We start from the raw sequence: 18,513 nt of genomic DNA, 5'->3' as shown, positions 1-18,513 counted from the left end.
AGGGCATTGCTTCATTACTGCCTTCGGTAAAATGCCTTACAGCAGTTTTTCTGTTTAATTTAATACTACAGTAATGAAGCAACTAGATTTGCCGAGTTTTGTTTTGTACTGTGTAATAATTGGGATGTGACTAAGCATGAATTTCCTTTGCAGGCTTTTTTGACCTTTTCACAACCTACAGATAGTACTTGGTATTAATGGAGGTATTATCCTTTATTCAGATCACAATTGGGAAGAGATTGTCAGTGGGGTCTTGGAATAGGAGTTAATTGACAGAACTCCTCATTCATCCAGTAGCTTATGAGTATAGCTTACTTTTCATAATTGGATGACCGTATAATGACTTTAGTTGCTTATTTCAGCATGGAGGGAAGACAGTGAATGTGTTTTTTAAATGATTCTTAGAGTAGCATAAGTGCATGTATGCTTTTGTGATTCTCCTTTTCAATTTTAATTAAATTAATTTCATTCTGCTTACATAATATTATTATATTTGTCCAAGAGAAACCTGTAGTAGTTAGTGACCGTATAGAGTACAGCAGATTTCATATTCTTCTTTGTGAATTCCCAGACAACAGATGTAATTTCTTTAATATGGTGGCTCATCCCTTTTTACCTTTCTCACATATCTTCACCAGAGGCCTTATTTATAAAGCTTACATATGCACAAAAAGAGGCTCTGAATGTGCATACCTAACTTCTCATACAAACGTCAGAATTTATAAACGAAAACTTGACTGCGGAAAAATGCGTATATTTACGTCAACTCGGACCCATCCATAGGCAACAACTGGGAGAAATTTGGAAGTGATTACTTTCTTGTTCAAGCAGGGAAATGCAGCCAAACCAGCTAAATGATGTCTCACACACCTAATAATTCATATGAATGTTAGAATATTAGAATGTTTGTTGATGTGACAAAGATAGTACACCTCAAAAGTGATGAATTGCTTTTAAGAGGGCCAATACTGTATTTTTGCATTGTAGAACTTTTTTTTTTTTGTCAGGTTATACCAAGTAATTGTTGTCACTCCTCATAGACCTGGCCGACAGGGGAGGAATGTCTCAGCCAAACTTGACTCTGTCATACTTGGTGTGCTGGAAGCAATTGATGAGGCACTGCATTCAGTTTCAGTTTTTATGTGGTGCATGTGCATATAAATAAAACATGTTTACCAACATAAAAAGGTAATTTGCACCAATTATCTTAATGTACTTGGAATACTACAGGTTATAGATGATGAAATGATTTCATGATCTTTTGCAAGATCATACGCATGAGCTCCCAGTTGCAGAGCACAGACATATAGTCTTGAATTCAGGTGGCGATGTCTCAGTGTGCTCTGCCAGCCAATGAAGTTCTGCACCATCATGATTACATATGTATGAGACTGATTAGTATGTTCCATATGTGGGTGTCTGAGGGTGGAGTTTGAGGTACATTTACGAACACACATTCATAAGGTGATTGTGATTTATAAAAAATTAATTGTGTAGAAATGTACGTATGGCAAGTTTTATAAATACGATTTTTTTGGGGGCATACAAATTTTACTGTTTTTTTTGTGTGTGTGTGCATATTTTCATGCTCAAAGTTCTATAAATGAAGCCCCAGGTGACTAAAGCAGTTCCAATAGCTTATCTTTGCCTAAAGTAGTATCTATATTCTTTATTCATATATTGTGTAGGTGTATGTATGTAATCATTCTTTGTTCATATAAATATACCACATTACACTATACTATATCATTGACAAACCTGCTTAATCCAATTCATGATTCCATGGGGTTGGGGCCTCTCCCAGTAGCACTGCGGTACAAGACAAGAAACAGCTCCAGACAGAATGTCAGTCCATTATTGCAGTGATATATGCACAAGATGTTCAAGAACTTATCTCCACAGTACAGAATAATCAATGCTTTCATGCAAAAATTCAGTGACCCAACAGTCCAAAGATGGGTAAAGGCTTATTTACAGGAAAATAATGTGGCCACTCATATTGAAAGAAACCGAGGAAATATAACCGAGTGTCTGATTTTGGAAAGGAGCATTAACTGTGTAGCCAAACATAGTTTTAGCTCGGTTGTATCAACTTATCTTTCTTTTCTTTTTTTTTTTTGCTCATGTTGGTATGCCTGATTTAGGGTAACCTGGAAGCAAAACCCCCTAGGTCACAGAATAAAAATAAAATATTGAACATGTATTCTTTACATCATTCAGGACCTTAAATTTGATTAAGTGGGTGAAGACGGTGGATCAGATAGTGAATATCGTGCATGTGTTAAAAGAAAACCAATTGTTTGTTTGAAAAATTAGCTTGTTCATTAATCATAAACCCAAAATTAATAAAATCGTGTTTATAGTTTATTTTTACATCTGTAGAGCAGACATTTTTCACATGTGGAAGATTTTCAAGCTATGATCTTTTAGTCGAGGATGTGGGCAGATGCTGGATGCTCTTACAAACCTGCAGGGTCTATAGAAATCCCACTTTGTGAATTCTGACCACAGACTTGTTGCTACTCTGAAGAACCAGTTTAGGGACCAGTAGGCTACCACCTGGCTAGATTCCCAAGATCCTGCTCTTTCTAATGAGTTTGCACGCAGTTTGTGTGGGGAACATACAGACTTACAAGACCCTGAAGGTTGCTGAGGGTTGTGTTAGTGTTACCAGTGTTCCCAGATGGAGGCATTTCATCTCACAGGGCACCCTGCATATAATTGAGAGGAGTTGCAGTGCACAGCTTAATGGAAACCCTGGTCTGTACCTGAAACAGAGAAGGACGGCTGAGACAGCTCTGAGTGCATGTATGGAGGCGTATGTTAGTGGAATCTGTGAACAAGTGACACATTATCTATGGTCTAGTGATCCATGTCCTGCTTACAAATGGATCAAAGCATTACTCACATCTGAATTTGTTCCTTGGAGAGTTATAGTCAGAGCAGGTGATGGAACGGTCGTTATGGATGATGCTGCAATTGTGAACACCCTGGGCTGGCCACTTTGAGTAGCTGTTTAAAAGTGATCCTCCAGCTAGGATGTTGGATACCTCTATGTCCACGGTTCTTGAGGCTTATCCTCCAGTTAGCTGTGAACCACCCAGTCTCACTGAGATTGCACAGGTGGTGATCCAGCTGAGGGTTAGGAAGACTGCAGAGATCCAAGGAACACAAACGCAAATAATGGCAAAGTTTATTTGCAGCCTTCGTCAATTTTCATAATAAGTTCGACTCAGTTCATCGAGCTGCCCTGTGGGATATACTGAGTCATTGTGGGATCCCCCTGAAGTTGCTGAATATCATGGTTGACCTGTACACTGATACTGTGATTGCTGTGCAGAGTGGAGGCAGAACCTGTGTATTTTTCCCAGTTGATTCTGGGGTTTGTCAGAGGTGTATTCTTGCTCCTACTCTGTTCAGTGCTTGTATGGTCTGGTTGTTGGGCAGGGTCGTGGGGTCCAGCATCTGTTGGTAAAGGAAGTTTTACTGATCTTGACTTTGATGACAATGTTGTGATCTGTATGGAGTCAATGGAGGTTCTGATCAGGGCTCTCGAAAGACTGAGCAAGATGTCGGAGTGTATAGGCTTGTGAGTGTCCTGGATAAAAACTATGATCCAGACCTTTAATGACCTCTTGGGCACAGCCTTCAGCAGTGTGTCTGTCTGTGGAGAGAATGTTGACCTTGTCGAGAGGTTTACTTACCTTGGCAGTGATATTCATGTCGCCAATGACATTTCCTATGAAGTCAGTAGATGGATTGGAAGAGCATTTGTGGCAGGGGGAGCCTAGTCATGAGGTTGCTGGAAAGGGGTGTTTGGCATTCTTGATATCTTTGCAAAAGGATGAATGTCCAAGTCTTTAGAGTTGTGATGCTTCCTGTTTTCCTATATGGTTGCAAGACATGGACACTATCCAGTGACCTGAGACAAAGACTGGACTCCTTCGGTACCGTGTCTCTTCGGAGAATGCTTGGGTACTGCTGGTTCAACTATTGTTCACGGAATCCCAAATAAGGCTCATTACCTGCATTGTGAGAGAATGTCAGTTACACCATTACGGCCATGTGGCGCAATACCGCGAGAGTGACCTGGCTCACAGGATCCTTATTGTTGAGGACCCAAGTGGCTGGACCAGGCCAAGGAGAAGTCCACGTAACACCTGGCTGTGGCAGACAGATGGTCATTTCCGGGGGTGTGGGACTGGATCACGTGTCTGCCTGGGGGGCAACCAGGATCCTGAGCTGTTTCGTTGTGTGGTGGGTACGGCAACTCGCTGTACCAGTGCATGCTCCCTGACCTGATCCTATAGTCTTTTACAATCTCTACCAGATGTGGATTATGCTGTTATGTGCTGTACAAAATATTAGTGGCTCTCAGGTTCAGCCTGAAGTACCACTGTAGCTACAAGTTTTTATTTCCACCAGCCTCACAAATCAATGGTTAGTTCAATATCTAATTAATCCAATTTTTTAATTAGCTGGTATTTTTTCTTTCTTTTTGCATTCAGAAAATTGTGATAGTATTATATTTACATTTTAATTTAGTTTTTTGCCATAGCCTTAAATAATTAACTTTCTTTTACCATTAGGGACAAGCAGTACAGATACAGGCATAAATGGTACTGAATGCTAAAGTGGAGTCACTCCTTCAATGTCAATGTTCATCTATCCATCCATTTTGCAAATCTGTTCGTCTTGAGTGGGTTCTAGGCATGTGTGTGTAGAAATAGAAGAGAATTTAAGTTATGTAGCATTCTATCTACTACCTGAAGTAGTTCAATATACAGTACTGTACACAGATGAGCAATAGAAATATTAGTGGTTATTGCTTCTGTAATCTCCACTGCTACTGTGTGGAGTTTGCATTTTCTCTCTGTATTTTTGTGAGGTTTTTGTGCAGGTGTTTATTTAAAGTCTCTGAAGATGCCCAGTATGAGAGAGTTTTAGTCTACATGCAAATGAGCCCCATGGTGGACTGGCACTTTGTCCAGAGTTAGTTTTTGTATTACCAATGTGGCTGGAAGTGGCTCTGGATTTCTAGAGCCCTAAACTCAATTAAGTGGGATTGATAATGAATAGATGGATTATTAAAATTTTTATAATTATTAAAATAGTCTCAATAGCACATAAATTTAAATTTTTATATTTACAATCAAATCAGTTTGTGAATGTTTTTTACTACACATCGTTAAACGGGATTAAAAGTAATGTGACAGCTAGATGAAGACCTTATAAATAATAAGGGTCTGTCTAAACTGCTGAAAAGAGGAGCATATAGAATAGAAGATTTTCTAACAACCAGTTTTAGACTTCTGCCTTAGTATTTGGGGTCAGTAAAAGTCACTTGGTTCATGAAATATGTAACAGTATGTTGAAAAAATCTGTGGTTAACTTCATTGTTGTCAGTTTTGCTGACTGCCCTTTGCTTTTGATGGATTTTTTTTCAGGGCACTGTAGATTTGCACGAGAGTATGTTTGCATGTGAATGATTGGGCCCCAACTCATCTGAATTTAGCTATTGCCTTGTATTTGATGTACTTTAAGAAAGTCACAGCCTTTGAGCAGTATTTGTATTTTAAATCTGCTTTATAATTGTTTCACTAATATTTAGTACTGTGTATAAAGCCTTTAATTGCAAGATCTTCCACATTTATAGATACTACTTTTTGATAGATTTCAGAACTTTGTAACAAAGTATTAGAGTCTCAATGATGTTTCTGAAACAAATGGACAACCATTGATATCATGCAGAAGTTCTTTGGCAAATTAATTAAGACAAATAACCACTTTTGCTCACTTTTTCCTGTCAACTGACCAGCTGAATTTTATTTTGAAATCATTCAGTTTACTTCTTCAAAACAAATAGTATTATGCTGTTTTTACTGCACTGTATTAGAAAAAATGCAACTTTCCTTCTCGTACTGTGTTAACTCAAATAATAGAAGAGAGCATGTAAAATATTTTTTTGCAATGGAGTGGAATCCCATTATGACAGGGCTTTGATTAAACTCTCAAAATGTTGCCAGAAATATTCATTGTTGGACTTGGGCCTTGCTGATTATGTGTGAGTTAGCTGGATGTTTCCAAGATGATTTGATTTAAGTAGTTTTAGTTCTCTTGAAGATTAAAATAAAAATGCTTTTTCTGAATTTCCATCCATATTTTTTTTCTGTAGTGAACAAATAACTACTAAGCATCTTTGACCCCAACTTATTAAAAAAATGTGAGCCACGGTAGAATTGCAGCTTCTTAAAATAAACAGGATGACTGCTTGCTCATTTTTACACAACAGTTGCAATATATTGAAACATATAAAGTTAAGGAATTGGATGCAAGTGTCTCCTTCTGAGGCCTGTCTGCAGCAAAGGCAAGGCTACAATAAAACAAGCAAGCACAGCATACCGGCATGTAGAACAATTAATCATCCGAGGTCAAAGTCAAGTACACCGAGGTATGAAAAGGCTGTTTTATCATTGTTTTGTAAGGCAGGAAATGTTTCATACTTGAAGTGGAAACTAATTCCAAGACCGATGCTTTTCAAGAGTGAAGGACATTCTGTCCCTTGCAGATCTAATTTGGCGCATAAGCATGCGTCATGTAGAGGGCATTGATAAACTTGAGAAATGAGCAGGGACCTTTATGTGCAGGTGCACTTAGCACTGTGATACTTCTGTTGTGCAATAAATGAATTCTGTACTTCAAGGACACCTTTAAAGCAAAATCCTGATCCTGAAAGAATAGTTTAGACTTTGTAATATGTATAGGTGATGATTAAATAAATCTTACTTTATTATTTCTTTTTTTTTTGTGCAGTGGATGATTCAACAGCCGCATAAGGTTGCCACATTCTTTGGCTGTATTGGCACTGATAAGTTTGGCGAAATCCTGAAAAGGAAAGCAGAAGAGGCCCATATTGACGCTCATTACTATGAACAGAGTTTGGAGCCAACAGGAACTTGTGCAGCCTGTATAACTGGCGACAACAGGTCAGACGTTTTTTCCTTGGGAGTTGCTTTATTATTTCCTCAGGATGTACCAGAGATTAGATTGTGCTGGCTTTCCAACTTGCTTCTCCTCACAATCCCCCCAAGCTGGTTGACCTTCACATAAACAACTGTTTATTTTTCTTGGCACATCACAAAGACATTTCAGTAATGAGAATAACATTGTGTAGTCTTTGCTGAGGCTTGTCTAGTGTATCTGTAGCAATTATTGAAAATATCATCAACCTGTCCACTCAGATTATTCATTAAAAAAATGTCACAGCTATTTACAGGTCATGGTAACAGTGACTGCTTGTGCTAATGAAAGCCGCTACATTTTTCAGCATTTCCCAGTTAGCTTATTACCGTATGTGGAATGTACTAACATTTGTGAATATGCCACCACATCCTTCCTTTATATTTTAATCCCCTTTAGTCCATTTTTAAAATCTCAATAGAGAAAAAGAATACTATTGATGGCAGTGAAGTGTGCTAAACAAAAATAACAACAGTAAGTCTTGTGGGAACATAGCCATCAGAAGCTGGATAGAAGGCTTCCTGTGCATTACCCTCTTTTATTATTATATAGATATTTGTAAATGCCCTATGTAATCAGCATTGTATTAATTCAAAGTTTGTGTTATTCTGTTTTGATTTTATACTGCAAAAAATAATAATAAAGAAGGAAAAATGAAGTACTGTATCTTGAATTTTATTAGCCAAATAGAAAGAAGGAAAGGAAAGCAATTATGCATTATGTAAAAAAGAAATAAGTAAATAAAGGTAAAGTCTTTACACTGTATATATAAATTGTATTCTTTTTCTAATCACGTTTAAAAATCCTGTTGTAATTACTTAACCTTAAAATGTATTTCCTTTAGTGTTTTTAAGGTTTTCAGAGCTAGCACCAAGTTAGAAGAGTAATACATTATAATTCCCCAATGTATTAACATACAAAAGGAACTACTCTGCTATTTCCATCAAGGCAATGTGTTAAAGATTTTCCCTATAGTTTTCTTAGTATGTGATTTAAGAATAGTAATACATATGGGACAAAACCTCTTCAGATCAATGCCTATCAGTCTGAGTTGAGTATATTTGGTATAGGTGAGAAAACTGTAAAGACAAACTATTTTAGACAAAACGTAACCAAAAAAAGATACAAATGCAAATATACAATATATTCTGTTCACTGGGGACAAATTTAGTCTATCAGTGATACAGTATGTGAGCCTTGTCTGCCACAACCTTTATGGTCACATAAAACAGAAAGTGTACTTCTTTTTCTCCAGCCAACGTTTCCATTAGACATAAATGTGAGTGTTTTTGGGAATAAGTTTTATTTTAGTAATGGAAACTTTACTTACTACTGGTTATTAAACAGACAAAAAAGTTTTGTGTAAAGCAAAACTCTTTTAAAGCATTAAGAGATGTGCAAGTCTAATAAAATGCTGGTTACTGTATCTATCAACAAACTTTAGGTATTCTCATGCAGAATTTAATACAAGGTAATACAACTTAATTTAAGGGAGGACACAGGAATTGTCTGTCTGTTTCTCTAAGTGTCCATCTACAAGTTTTCCAGTGATCTTTTTTGCTGAAATTGCATAATCTCAGGCATGCTTTTTACTTTATTGTTTAAATATTTAATATGGTTAAGTTCCTAATCCGCATTTGAAGCTTGCCAAATTATTGTTGTTTTCTTCTCACAATACAAACATACAGTAAAGTTGCTACAGAATAGTAGCAAATTGTGTAGTCCTAGAGATTTACTAAAGTAGTGTTCATATTTTGCACCCATTTAACTCCATTATAGCCTGTTATTCCCTGTGATCCTGATTGTGGTAGATGAACAACATTGAGACATGGATGGATAAGGTATAATTTTCATTAAAGCACAATGTGGCTAATACTTAGATATTGTTGTATGCAAAAATTAAAAATGTTAAAATTTTCTGTTATTTTGTTTGATTTAATTCAGTATAAAGTTTAATAGTTAGAAAGGTAAAATTAACAAGATTAATAACTTATAGCAATCTTTCACATTCTTATTATTAGTATGTAAATTAAGCAATGTTTGTGTATTTAATATTTGAACTTACCATAATAGTCAAAAGTAAAATTTTGCCAGCAAATGAAAGAGTCTCCTGCAGTGGGTTGGGGCCCTGCCCGGGATTGGTTCCTGCCTTGTGCCCTGTGCTGGCTGGGATTGGCTCCAGCAGACCCCCGTGACCCTGTGTTCGGATTCAGCGGGTTGGAAAATGGATGGATGAAAGAGTCTCTTAGAGAATGACTTTCAGATATTCCTAAGTCTCCCTTTTATATAGGTGCTTCTGTCTGGGCTTTATGGGAATGGAGTTGCTATACACAAATACATGAACAGAAAAAATGTATTCAGATTTGCTCATGTAAGTCATAAGGAAATAGGAACCTCTGCATTTACTTTCTAAAATTTCAACAACAATGGGTTCTTCTTCTTCACAATTGAATGAAAAGAAAAAAATGCAATTCGTTGCTGCTACGTTTTGCCGATTTTGTTACAACAGAGAGTTAATCGTCTACAATGGCTACATAATTTTTGTATTTTAACCAATGATACATTTACATTAAAAAAAAAAAAAATAGCATTTCACCATAAAGATTGTGCTTGCAATTTGGCCACAAAATATTTTATAAATAAATTAATTATATTCCTTACGTTGACCAACTATTTCTGAAAAATTCCTAAAAAAAGTCATTACAAGATATATTATAATTGTCATAATATACTTTAGTATATTCTAATGCTTCCTTAAGAAATTGGATTTCATGTTATTTTAGAGTTGGCCATAACACTTTTGACCTTAGACTGTAAAACACAATACTGACTGTTCCCAGCAACTTAATCACAGTGTGACATAGAGCTAGTCATCTAGTCGCCTTGCATGTAGAAGAAGAAAAAACATTACAGTACTAGTATTATGTCTCTGGATGATGTTCCTACAGTATATAAGGTCTATCCATTTTCTCGCCCACTCAACCGGCCCCAGTTAATATGGAGCCAGTGCCTATCCTAGCAGCATTAGACTTGTATATTTTAGAAAACATTTTGCTTCTCACCTAACCAAAGTTAGACTTGGATGTTTTTCTCTTCCTCTTTCCTTGTGAAGGCAAGTCAAAGTTCCCAAGTACCTACCATATTGAGCTGCAAACTGCATTTTTCTTTAAGGTTGAAAGTAGACCTATATTTGAGTTGCCAGCACATGCCTCTGAATATTTCACCAATGTATGAAATAGAAATTACAGAGTGTGCCTTGCTTAACTGTTTCATGGTTATGGTGATCTGGCTTATTTAGTGCAGCCATTTCCCTTTTAAAATGCTCTTCATCATTTCCATCTGCTAAGAATCAACTAAATTTTTGTAAGGCAGGTATGAATTTGTATTATTTATAATGCCACACATGCGTATAACTATGCAGGAGTCATGTAAGATGCAAAGGAAATAAGAAGGATAAAACAGCAATGAATGTAATGTTTTATCTTCCTGCCTCTCTCTCTATCTAGAATGTGCTCATACGAAAAAGTCCTCAAGGCTGGAAGAACCCATGGTTATAGGTTAGTAACTGATACTTACTGTGGAAGAAAAACAAAAACATTGACATCATAATGTCTGGCTTACTTCTTCTACCACCTAATGCAATTTTTGTTGATTCAGTCCTTGAAATGCTAGATACATTTATGATTTTATTTACATATTTAAGAAGAGTTAAATAAAATCACCCAACCCACATAACAGGACACCAAGAAGATGGTGAATTTATGAAGAGTTGTTCAGGGCAATTTCTTTGTACTGAATTAGACAAATTTAATGTAGCACAAATAGAAACTAATAAAAACTAGTTTATGTATTAAGTGGTTAATTGTGTGAATTCCAAATGCCATGTGTCTGTTTTCTACAGTTAAAAAAAACTTTGTGCAGATGTTATGTCAAAGTAGAAACCTTTTTATTACAATACTGATGTTACTTGGTGTTCAGACAGACCAGAAGGGATTTATTTAGGAACAGTGTGTTCTCTTTGTTTGAAGAATATTGGGTTTAGAAGAAGAAGGTGAAAAAATTCTGAAAGGAACTTCCTTCCTTTAATAAATTGAATAAATCTATTTAGCAGTAGTTTGTAGATCTACTGAAATTAAGATGTGAACCATCTGTTATTTGGTTTGTTTCATGCAAAATAAGTTTTAGCTTATAGGGAAGAACTTTTGATTTGGTAGAATTTCCATTTTTCAGTTGACAAAGTGATTTTTTCCCAGGATTATCACTGCAAATTTAAGTGGAGGTAATGCACTTGATGACTATTTACGTTATACTAAAGAAGAGCAATTAGTTTTTGTATTTTATTACTAAGCACAACTTTAATAGTTGTCATCACAAATGTGCTGGTGATTATTTTTAAATGAATTCTTAGAACAAGTCACTTTTGGTACTCTGTTTGGTGGGGGGGTGGAACACCTGTCTTCTTTAATTTAAAGTATTTAGCATTGCGCAGCCTCTCAAGTTCTCAGGTGTTGGCCATGCATTAACACTAGAATTACCAAAGCCAAAGAAAAAACTTGTAAATCCGGCCCACCCTAAAATCCCTTCACACCTCCCCGTCAGCCTATTTTGTCTTCAGAATGTGTCTAAGTCCAAGCAGCAAGCAGCCTGCTGTAACATCCCCCAACGCCTCAGAACGGGGAAGAAGTTCTCCCAGTTCCTGCCTTGATTGATTATCTGGGAGTGAGCTACCCAGAATTGTAAGGGGAAAAAATTTGATATGTGTTTGGTGTCTACAACAATCTATGTAAACACATCATTAAAACAGAAACATTTTTCATGTTTTAGTAATAAATAACAAAATGTAGACATGAACTGTATAATGTGTGAAGGCTGATGGCCAAATATCAAATTAACACTTTCACAAAAGGTGCAAGTACAAAACGCCAGTTTCCGTGTTGTAGCGGTAAGATCCGCTGACTTATAATATGAAGGTCGTGAGTTCGAAACCGGCTCCCCGGCAAATTTACCGTTTTGAGTAGTGAGCTGCTCTTATTGTTAATATTATACAATAAAAGCATACATTTGATTTGTGTCTGTAACAGCTGGTGTAAATTTATAGTACTTTTATTCTCTCAGTCACGATCATGATACAACCCCACCCTCACCCCCCCCAGATCTGATGCAGTTACTTTTTATCTGAAACTGGGAATAACTGTAGATGTGAGTGGTGTTTTGAGACAATGGAACTGGAAATTCTCTGATCTGGATGGATAAAAGCTGACACAGAAACGCTGGTGAATCTGCCTGCTTTGTATCTCACCCTCACTTGAATTTTTTTTATTCAGTTTTATTGAGTGTTCCTGCTCACACTGAATTAGTACGCACCTTATGGTCCATGATGTCAAAGCCGCACTGACAAAAAACAGAGACATATGTATATATGATATTTGGAATAATTCATTTTATGACCTGTATAGTACAATTCGGAAAACATTCTGGCACTGATGCAACATTATTCTTATTATTCATATTCATTTGCACGCCTTCTTGCACTTGTAATCAAACAGCATCAGATCGGTGCGAATTAATATTGGCACTTTTAGTTAGACTCAGATCAGAAGGGGGGGTCGAGAGAGAGCGTAAACGTGACTGAGAGAATAAGACTGAAGAAAAGCTAACTTTTAGAAATGTCATACATTTACAGCTGATCTGATGCTGTTCGTTTTCAAATTATATTGCATTAGTGCGACGATGTTTTCTGATTGGTACTATTCAGGTCATAAAATGATTTCTTCAAAATGTCACATATATTGATCTCTTTCTATTTTTTCCCATGCTGCGTTGATATAGTGCGGCAGGATAACGCAGGTGGCCGGTTGCTTGTGCTACAACAAGCTTGAATTGGCGGCGTTCAACGCATATGTACTGTACAAGGCTTGCACGGGGTGGGGGGCACTGAGAAAAGAAGAGTGTTCATGGCTCACCTTGCAGGGGAGCTTCATCATTACTTCTTACAAGAAAAGGCGATGGATAAAGCAAAAGAAGCTGCCACATTGACAAGCTACTGTTCCAAGACCGCCACTTCCCCAGCCCCTTCAGTGTAATAGTAACCACAATACAGAGAGAAGTATGTACATTGCAACAGGTACACATGTCGTAAACGTAGAAAGGACGGTCCTTGGGTGTGTGGGAACTGTTAACATTTGAATCTGATGATTGCATATAGCGCAGAACTGACCTCTCTGTACTATTCTTTCCTCTGCATGTCCTGGAGTACAAAAGAAACAGCACCGTGCACCCAAAAGTGGACACAGGCAAGATCGAAAAAAAATAAAACACGCGGTCATGGATTACAAGCACAAGAAGGCGTGTGAATGAATATGAATAATATGAATAATGTTGCATCAGTGCCAGAATGTTTTCGAAATGTACTATACAGGTCATAAAATGAGTTATTCCAAATATCATATATACATATGTCTCTGTTTTTTGTCAGTACAGCTTTGACATCATGGACCATAAGGTGCATACTAATTCAGTGAGCAGGAACACTCAATAAAACTCAATAAAACTGAATAAAAAAAATTCAAGTGACAGTGAAATACAAAGCAGGCAGATTCACCAGCATTTGTGTGTCAGCTTTTATCCATCCAGATCAGAGAATTTCCAGTTCCATTGTCTCAAAACACCACTCACATCTACAGTTATTCCCAGTTTCAGATAAAAAGCAACTGAGATAGATCTGGGGTGGGGTGGAGGGTGTTGTATCGTGACCGTGACTGAGAGAATAAAAGTGAAAAAAAAAGCACTAACTTTTACAAGTACTATAAATTTACACCGGCTGTTACGGACACAAATCAAATGTATGTTTTTATTGTATAATATTAACAATAAGAGCAGCTCACTACTCAAAATGGTAAATTTGCTGGGGAGACGGTTTCTAACTCATAACCTCCGTATTATACAGTGCATCTGGAAAGTATTCACAGCGCATCACTTTTTCCACATTTTGTTATGTTACAGCCTTATTCCAAAAAGGATTAAATTCATTTTTTTCCTCAGAATTCTACACACAACACCCCATGATCCATCCATCCATTGTCCAACCCGCTGAATCCGAAAACAGGGTCACGGGGTTCTGCTGGAGCCAATCCCAGCCAACACAGGGCACAAGGCAGGAACCAATCCCGGGCAGGGTGCCAACCCACCGCAGGACACACACAAACACACCCATACACCAACCACACACTAGGGCCAATTTAGAATCGCCAATCCACCTAATCTGCATGTCTGTGGACTGTGGGAGGAAACCGGAGCGCCTGGAGGAAACACACCCCATAATCACAACGTAAAAAAAGTTTACTTGAGATTTTTGCAAATTTATTAAAAATAAAAAAATTGACAAAGCACATGTACATAAGTATTCACAGTCTTTGCCATGAAGCTCAGAATTGAGCTCAGGTGCATCCTGTTTCCCCTGATCATCCTTGAGATGTTTCTGCAGCTTAATTGGAGTCCACCTGTGGTAAATTCAGTTGATTGGACATGATTTGGAAAGGCACACACCTGTCTATATAATGTCCCACAGTTGACAGTTCATGTCAGAGCACAAACCAAGCATGAAGTCAAAGGAATTGTCTGTAGACCTCCGAGACAGGATTGTCTCGAGGCACAAATCTGGGGAAGGTTACAGAAAAATTTCTGCTGCTTTGAAGGTCCCAATGAGCACAGTGGCTTCCATCATCCATAAGTGGAAGAAGTTCGAAACCACCAGGACTCTTCCTAGAGCTGGCCGGCCATCTAAACTGAGCGATCGGTGGAGAAGGGCCTTAGTCAGGGAGGTGACCAAGAACCCGATGGTCACTCTGTCAGAGCTCCAGAGGTCCTCTGTGGAGAGAGGAGAACCTTCCAGAAGGACAACCATCTCTGCAGCAATCCACCAATCAAGCCTGTATGGTAGAGTGGCCAGATGGAAGCCACTCCTTAGTAAAAGGCACATGGCAGCCCGCCTGGAGTTTGCCAAAAGGCACCTGAAGGATTCTCAGACCATAAGAAAGAAAATTCTCTGGTCTGATGAGACAAAAATTGAACTCTTTGGTGTGAATGCCAGGCGTCACATTTGGAGGAAACCAGGCACCGCTCATCACCAGGCCAATACTATCCCTACAGTGAAGCATGGTGGTGGCAGCATCATGCTGTGGGGATGTTTTTCAGCGGCAGGGACTGGGAGACTAGTCAGGATAAAAGGAAAGATGACTGCAGCAATGTACAGAGACATCCTGGATGAAAACCTGCTCCAGAGTGCTCTTGACCTCAGACTGGGGTGACGGTTCATCTTTCAGCAGGACAACGACCCTAAGCACACAGCCAAGATATCAAAGGAGTGGCTTCAGGACAACTCTGTGAATGTCCTTGAGTGGCCCAGCCAGAGCCCAGACTTGAATCCGATTGAACATCTCTGGAGAGATCTTAAAATGGCTGTGCACCGACGCTTCCCATCCAACCTGATGGAGCTTGAGAGGTGCTGCAAAGAGGAATGGGCGAAACTGGCCAAGGATTGGTGTGCCAAGCTTGTGGCATCATATTCAAAAAGACTTGAGGCTGTAATTGCTGCCAAAGGTGCATCGACAAAGTATTGAGCAAAGGCTGTGAATACTTGTGTACATGTGATTTATCAGTTTTTTTATTTTTAATAAATTTGCAAAAACCTGAAGTAAACTTTTTTCACGTTGTCATTATGGGGTGTTGTGTGCAGAATTCTGAAGAATAAAATGAATTTAATCCATTCTGGAATAAGGTTGTAACATAACAAAATGTGGAAAAAGTGATGTACTGTGAATACTTTCCGGATGCACTGTAAGTCAGTGGATCTTATCGCTACACCATGGAAGCTGGCGTTTTGTACTTGCACCTTTTGTGAAAGTGTTAATTTGATATTTGGCCATCAGCCTTCACACGTTATACAGTTCATGTCTACATTTTGTTATTTATTACTAAAATATGAAAAAAGTTTCTGTTTTAACGATGTGTTTACACAGATTGTTAAAGACAAAAAACACACATCAAATTATTTCCCCTTACAATTCTGGGTAGCTCACTCCCAAATAATCAATCAAGGCAGGAAATGGGAGAACTTCTTGCCCGTTCTGAGGCAGCGGGGGTGAATGGTATAGTAGGCTGCTTGCTGCTCGGGCTTATCAACACATTTAAGACAAAAGAGGCTGACGGAGAGGTGTGAAGGGATTTAAGGTGGGCCGAATTTACAAGTTTTTTTCATTGGCTCTGGTAATTCTAGTATTAACTGTGCTTCCATTTCTCTACATTGTTTATTATCTTTTACTTGAAGTCATCTCAATTAGGGATGCACCGATACCGAAACGGGTATCTGGTATCGGCCTCGATACCACATTTTCTAAAGTACTCGTTAAAAGTCCCCTGATACCGGGGACCGATACCACGGTCTGAGAAATGTCTATGTTTGAGCGGCGTGTAAGGGGTTAATCACAGGCGCCGAGTGCCCGCCCCCAGGCCCCGGCTGCAGCTCAGAGCGGGGAGAAGGCGAGGCAAGAGATGTCAGCCATGTGGAACTATTTCAAAGTGAATGAAGACGACAAAACAAAGGCGGACTGCAAATTGTGCTCAGCGAAATTGTCCAGAGGAGGCTCAAAAGGTAGCGCATTTAACACAAGTAATTTAATCAAGCACCTAAAATCCCAACACGACAACGAGTACAAAGAGTTTACCAACGCTTCTAAACCAACACAACCCACGCTGCAGCAAACTCTTGCAAGACGAGAGAAAATGTCCAGAGACAATCCACATGCTGTGAAAATAACACAGGCAATTATCGAGTACATTGCATTGAGTGACCAGCCACTCTCGGAGGTAGAAAATGTGGGATTCCTGCGTCTCATCCATGTTCTGGAGCCCAGATATGATGTCCCAAGCCACCGCTACATGACTGACACGGAGCTGCCTAAACTACACGACTCTGTGAAAAAACATATCCACAGCCTACTGCAAGCCTCCTCTGCGTTTAGTTTCACCACGGATATTTGGACAAGCAGTGTTAGCCCCATGTCGCTAATTAGCCTAACCTCCCAGTGGATAGACGAGAGTTTCTTGTTTTTTTTTGTTAAATTATATGACTAAAGCTGTTACCTGTAAATTTAAATCATGTTTTTATTAAGTACTCGGTATCGGCAAGTACTCGGTATCGGCGAGTACTGAAATGCAAGTACTCGTACTCGTTTTCCAAAAAAGTGGTATCGGTGCATCCCTAATCTCAATGGAAGGTGCAGTGCTCTTTTTCACCTTCTGTTCCTTTTTGGCTGATCTCACTCCCTCGTATTTCTGGTGACCTCTGATCCAAGTTATTTCAATTAAGATACAAAAAAAAAAAAAAATAGGGTTGACGCATCTACTTTTCTTAAGGTTCATCCTAACTCACCCATTCAATCTATTATTCCCTTAGTACTCTCAGATGGGTTAAAGCAAGAATCTGACACAATTAATGAATTAATATTAACTCTGAGCTCTCAAACTCTATAATTATACTTTGTTTCAAAAATGGCTTTATCTTTAGTCAGGTAGCATTGTAATTTAGTAAGTTTAAAATATCTTGTGTAGATTATGACAGTACAATAGGCTGTCCCTTTAAAAATGCCACAATAGGACAAATTTAATAACATAAAGCTTTGGGTTCATTTTTCAGTGCCTCCACAATAAACCAGTTGTGGTGGGCATTGAATATACAAGAAATTAAATATCTATCCTTCCATTTATTTTCAGGCTTTCCCTGCAGCATCAAACAAAAGACAGAAACCTGTCCATATTCAATCATACATAGCAAATAAAATTTTACCAAAAAAAATTTTTTTTCCACAATTAATGTTCTAAAACATATATTAATACATTTAATCACCTGGATAATATCATGTTAGATGTGCAAATAGTTAAAATTAGGAACTTACTATACCATCATCTTAAACATTTTCCCATTAAGCCGTCTTTATTTACACACAACACTTGAAAGCTTCATTGGCAGCTAAAATTGATCACCACATCATTAGTCAGAAGTAGACCGTATGTGTCCTTGAGTGTCACCTGTGATTGACTGGTGAGCCGTCCAGTGTTTATACATACTTAGTTCCTGCTGCTCCCTTTCCATGCATGAAAAATAAAATTTACTTTAAAAATCAGAGGATACTCTTCTCCCAAAGTGTCAGCTTTTAACTTTCTATGATCAGGATGCCAGATTATACCCTAGAACTGCTATCCACATTTTTTTTGTTGTGAGTTCTAGAATAATATAATTCTCAGAAGCATCCAAAGTGAGCAATAAGAAGTTTTGCAAAAGATTAATTAAATTGCTAGGCTGTGATACCTGATCTTGTTACCAAGAAAATGGTTCTTAAAAGTTTGAACAAATTAATGCACTTTTGTGATTGAAATGTTATAAAATTAATTCACATAACCACAAGTAATACATTATCAGTTAATTTTAATTTTATA

General features: G+C 38.0%; 1 protein-coding gene across 4 annotated transcripts in view; it reads left to right on the top strand.

Annotated features, from left to right (window-relative positions):
- Nucleotides 1–18,513, top strand: part of LOC114647068 (adenosine kinase-like) — a 594,211-nt gene that overhangs the window by 303,995 nt on the left and 271,703 nt on the right. For 3 of the 4 annotated variants that reach the window (XM_028795583.2, XM_028795585.2, XM_028795582.2), the window contains exons 5-6: nucleotides 6,814–6,986; nucleotides 10,527–10,577. In XM_028795583.2, the coding sequence (XP_028651416.1) occupies nucleotides 6,814–6,986; nucleotides 10,527–10,577 (224 nt within the window). The remainder of the gene's footprint in view (nucleotides 1–6,813; nucleotides 6,987–10,526; nucleotides 10,578–18,513) is intronic. The other variant, XM_028795584.2, reaches the window with a different exon arrangement.

The sequence above is a fragment of the Erpetoichthys calabaricus genome, chromosome 2 (genome assembly GCF_900747795.2).
Source record: "Erpetoichthys calabaricus chromosome 2, fErpCal1.3, whole genome shotgun sequence".
NCBI lineage: Eukaryota > Metazoa > Chordata > Cladistia > Polypteriformes > Polypteridae > Erpetoichthys > Erpetoichthys calabaricus.
This window is presented reverse-complemented; position numbering and strand designations above follow the sequence as displayed.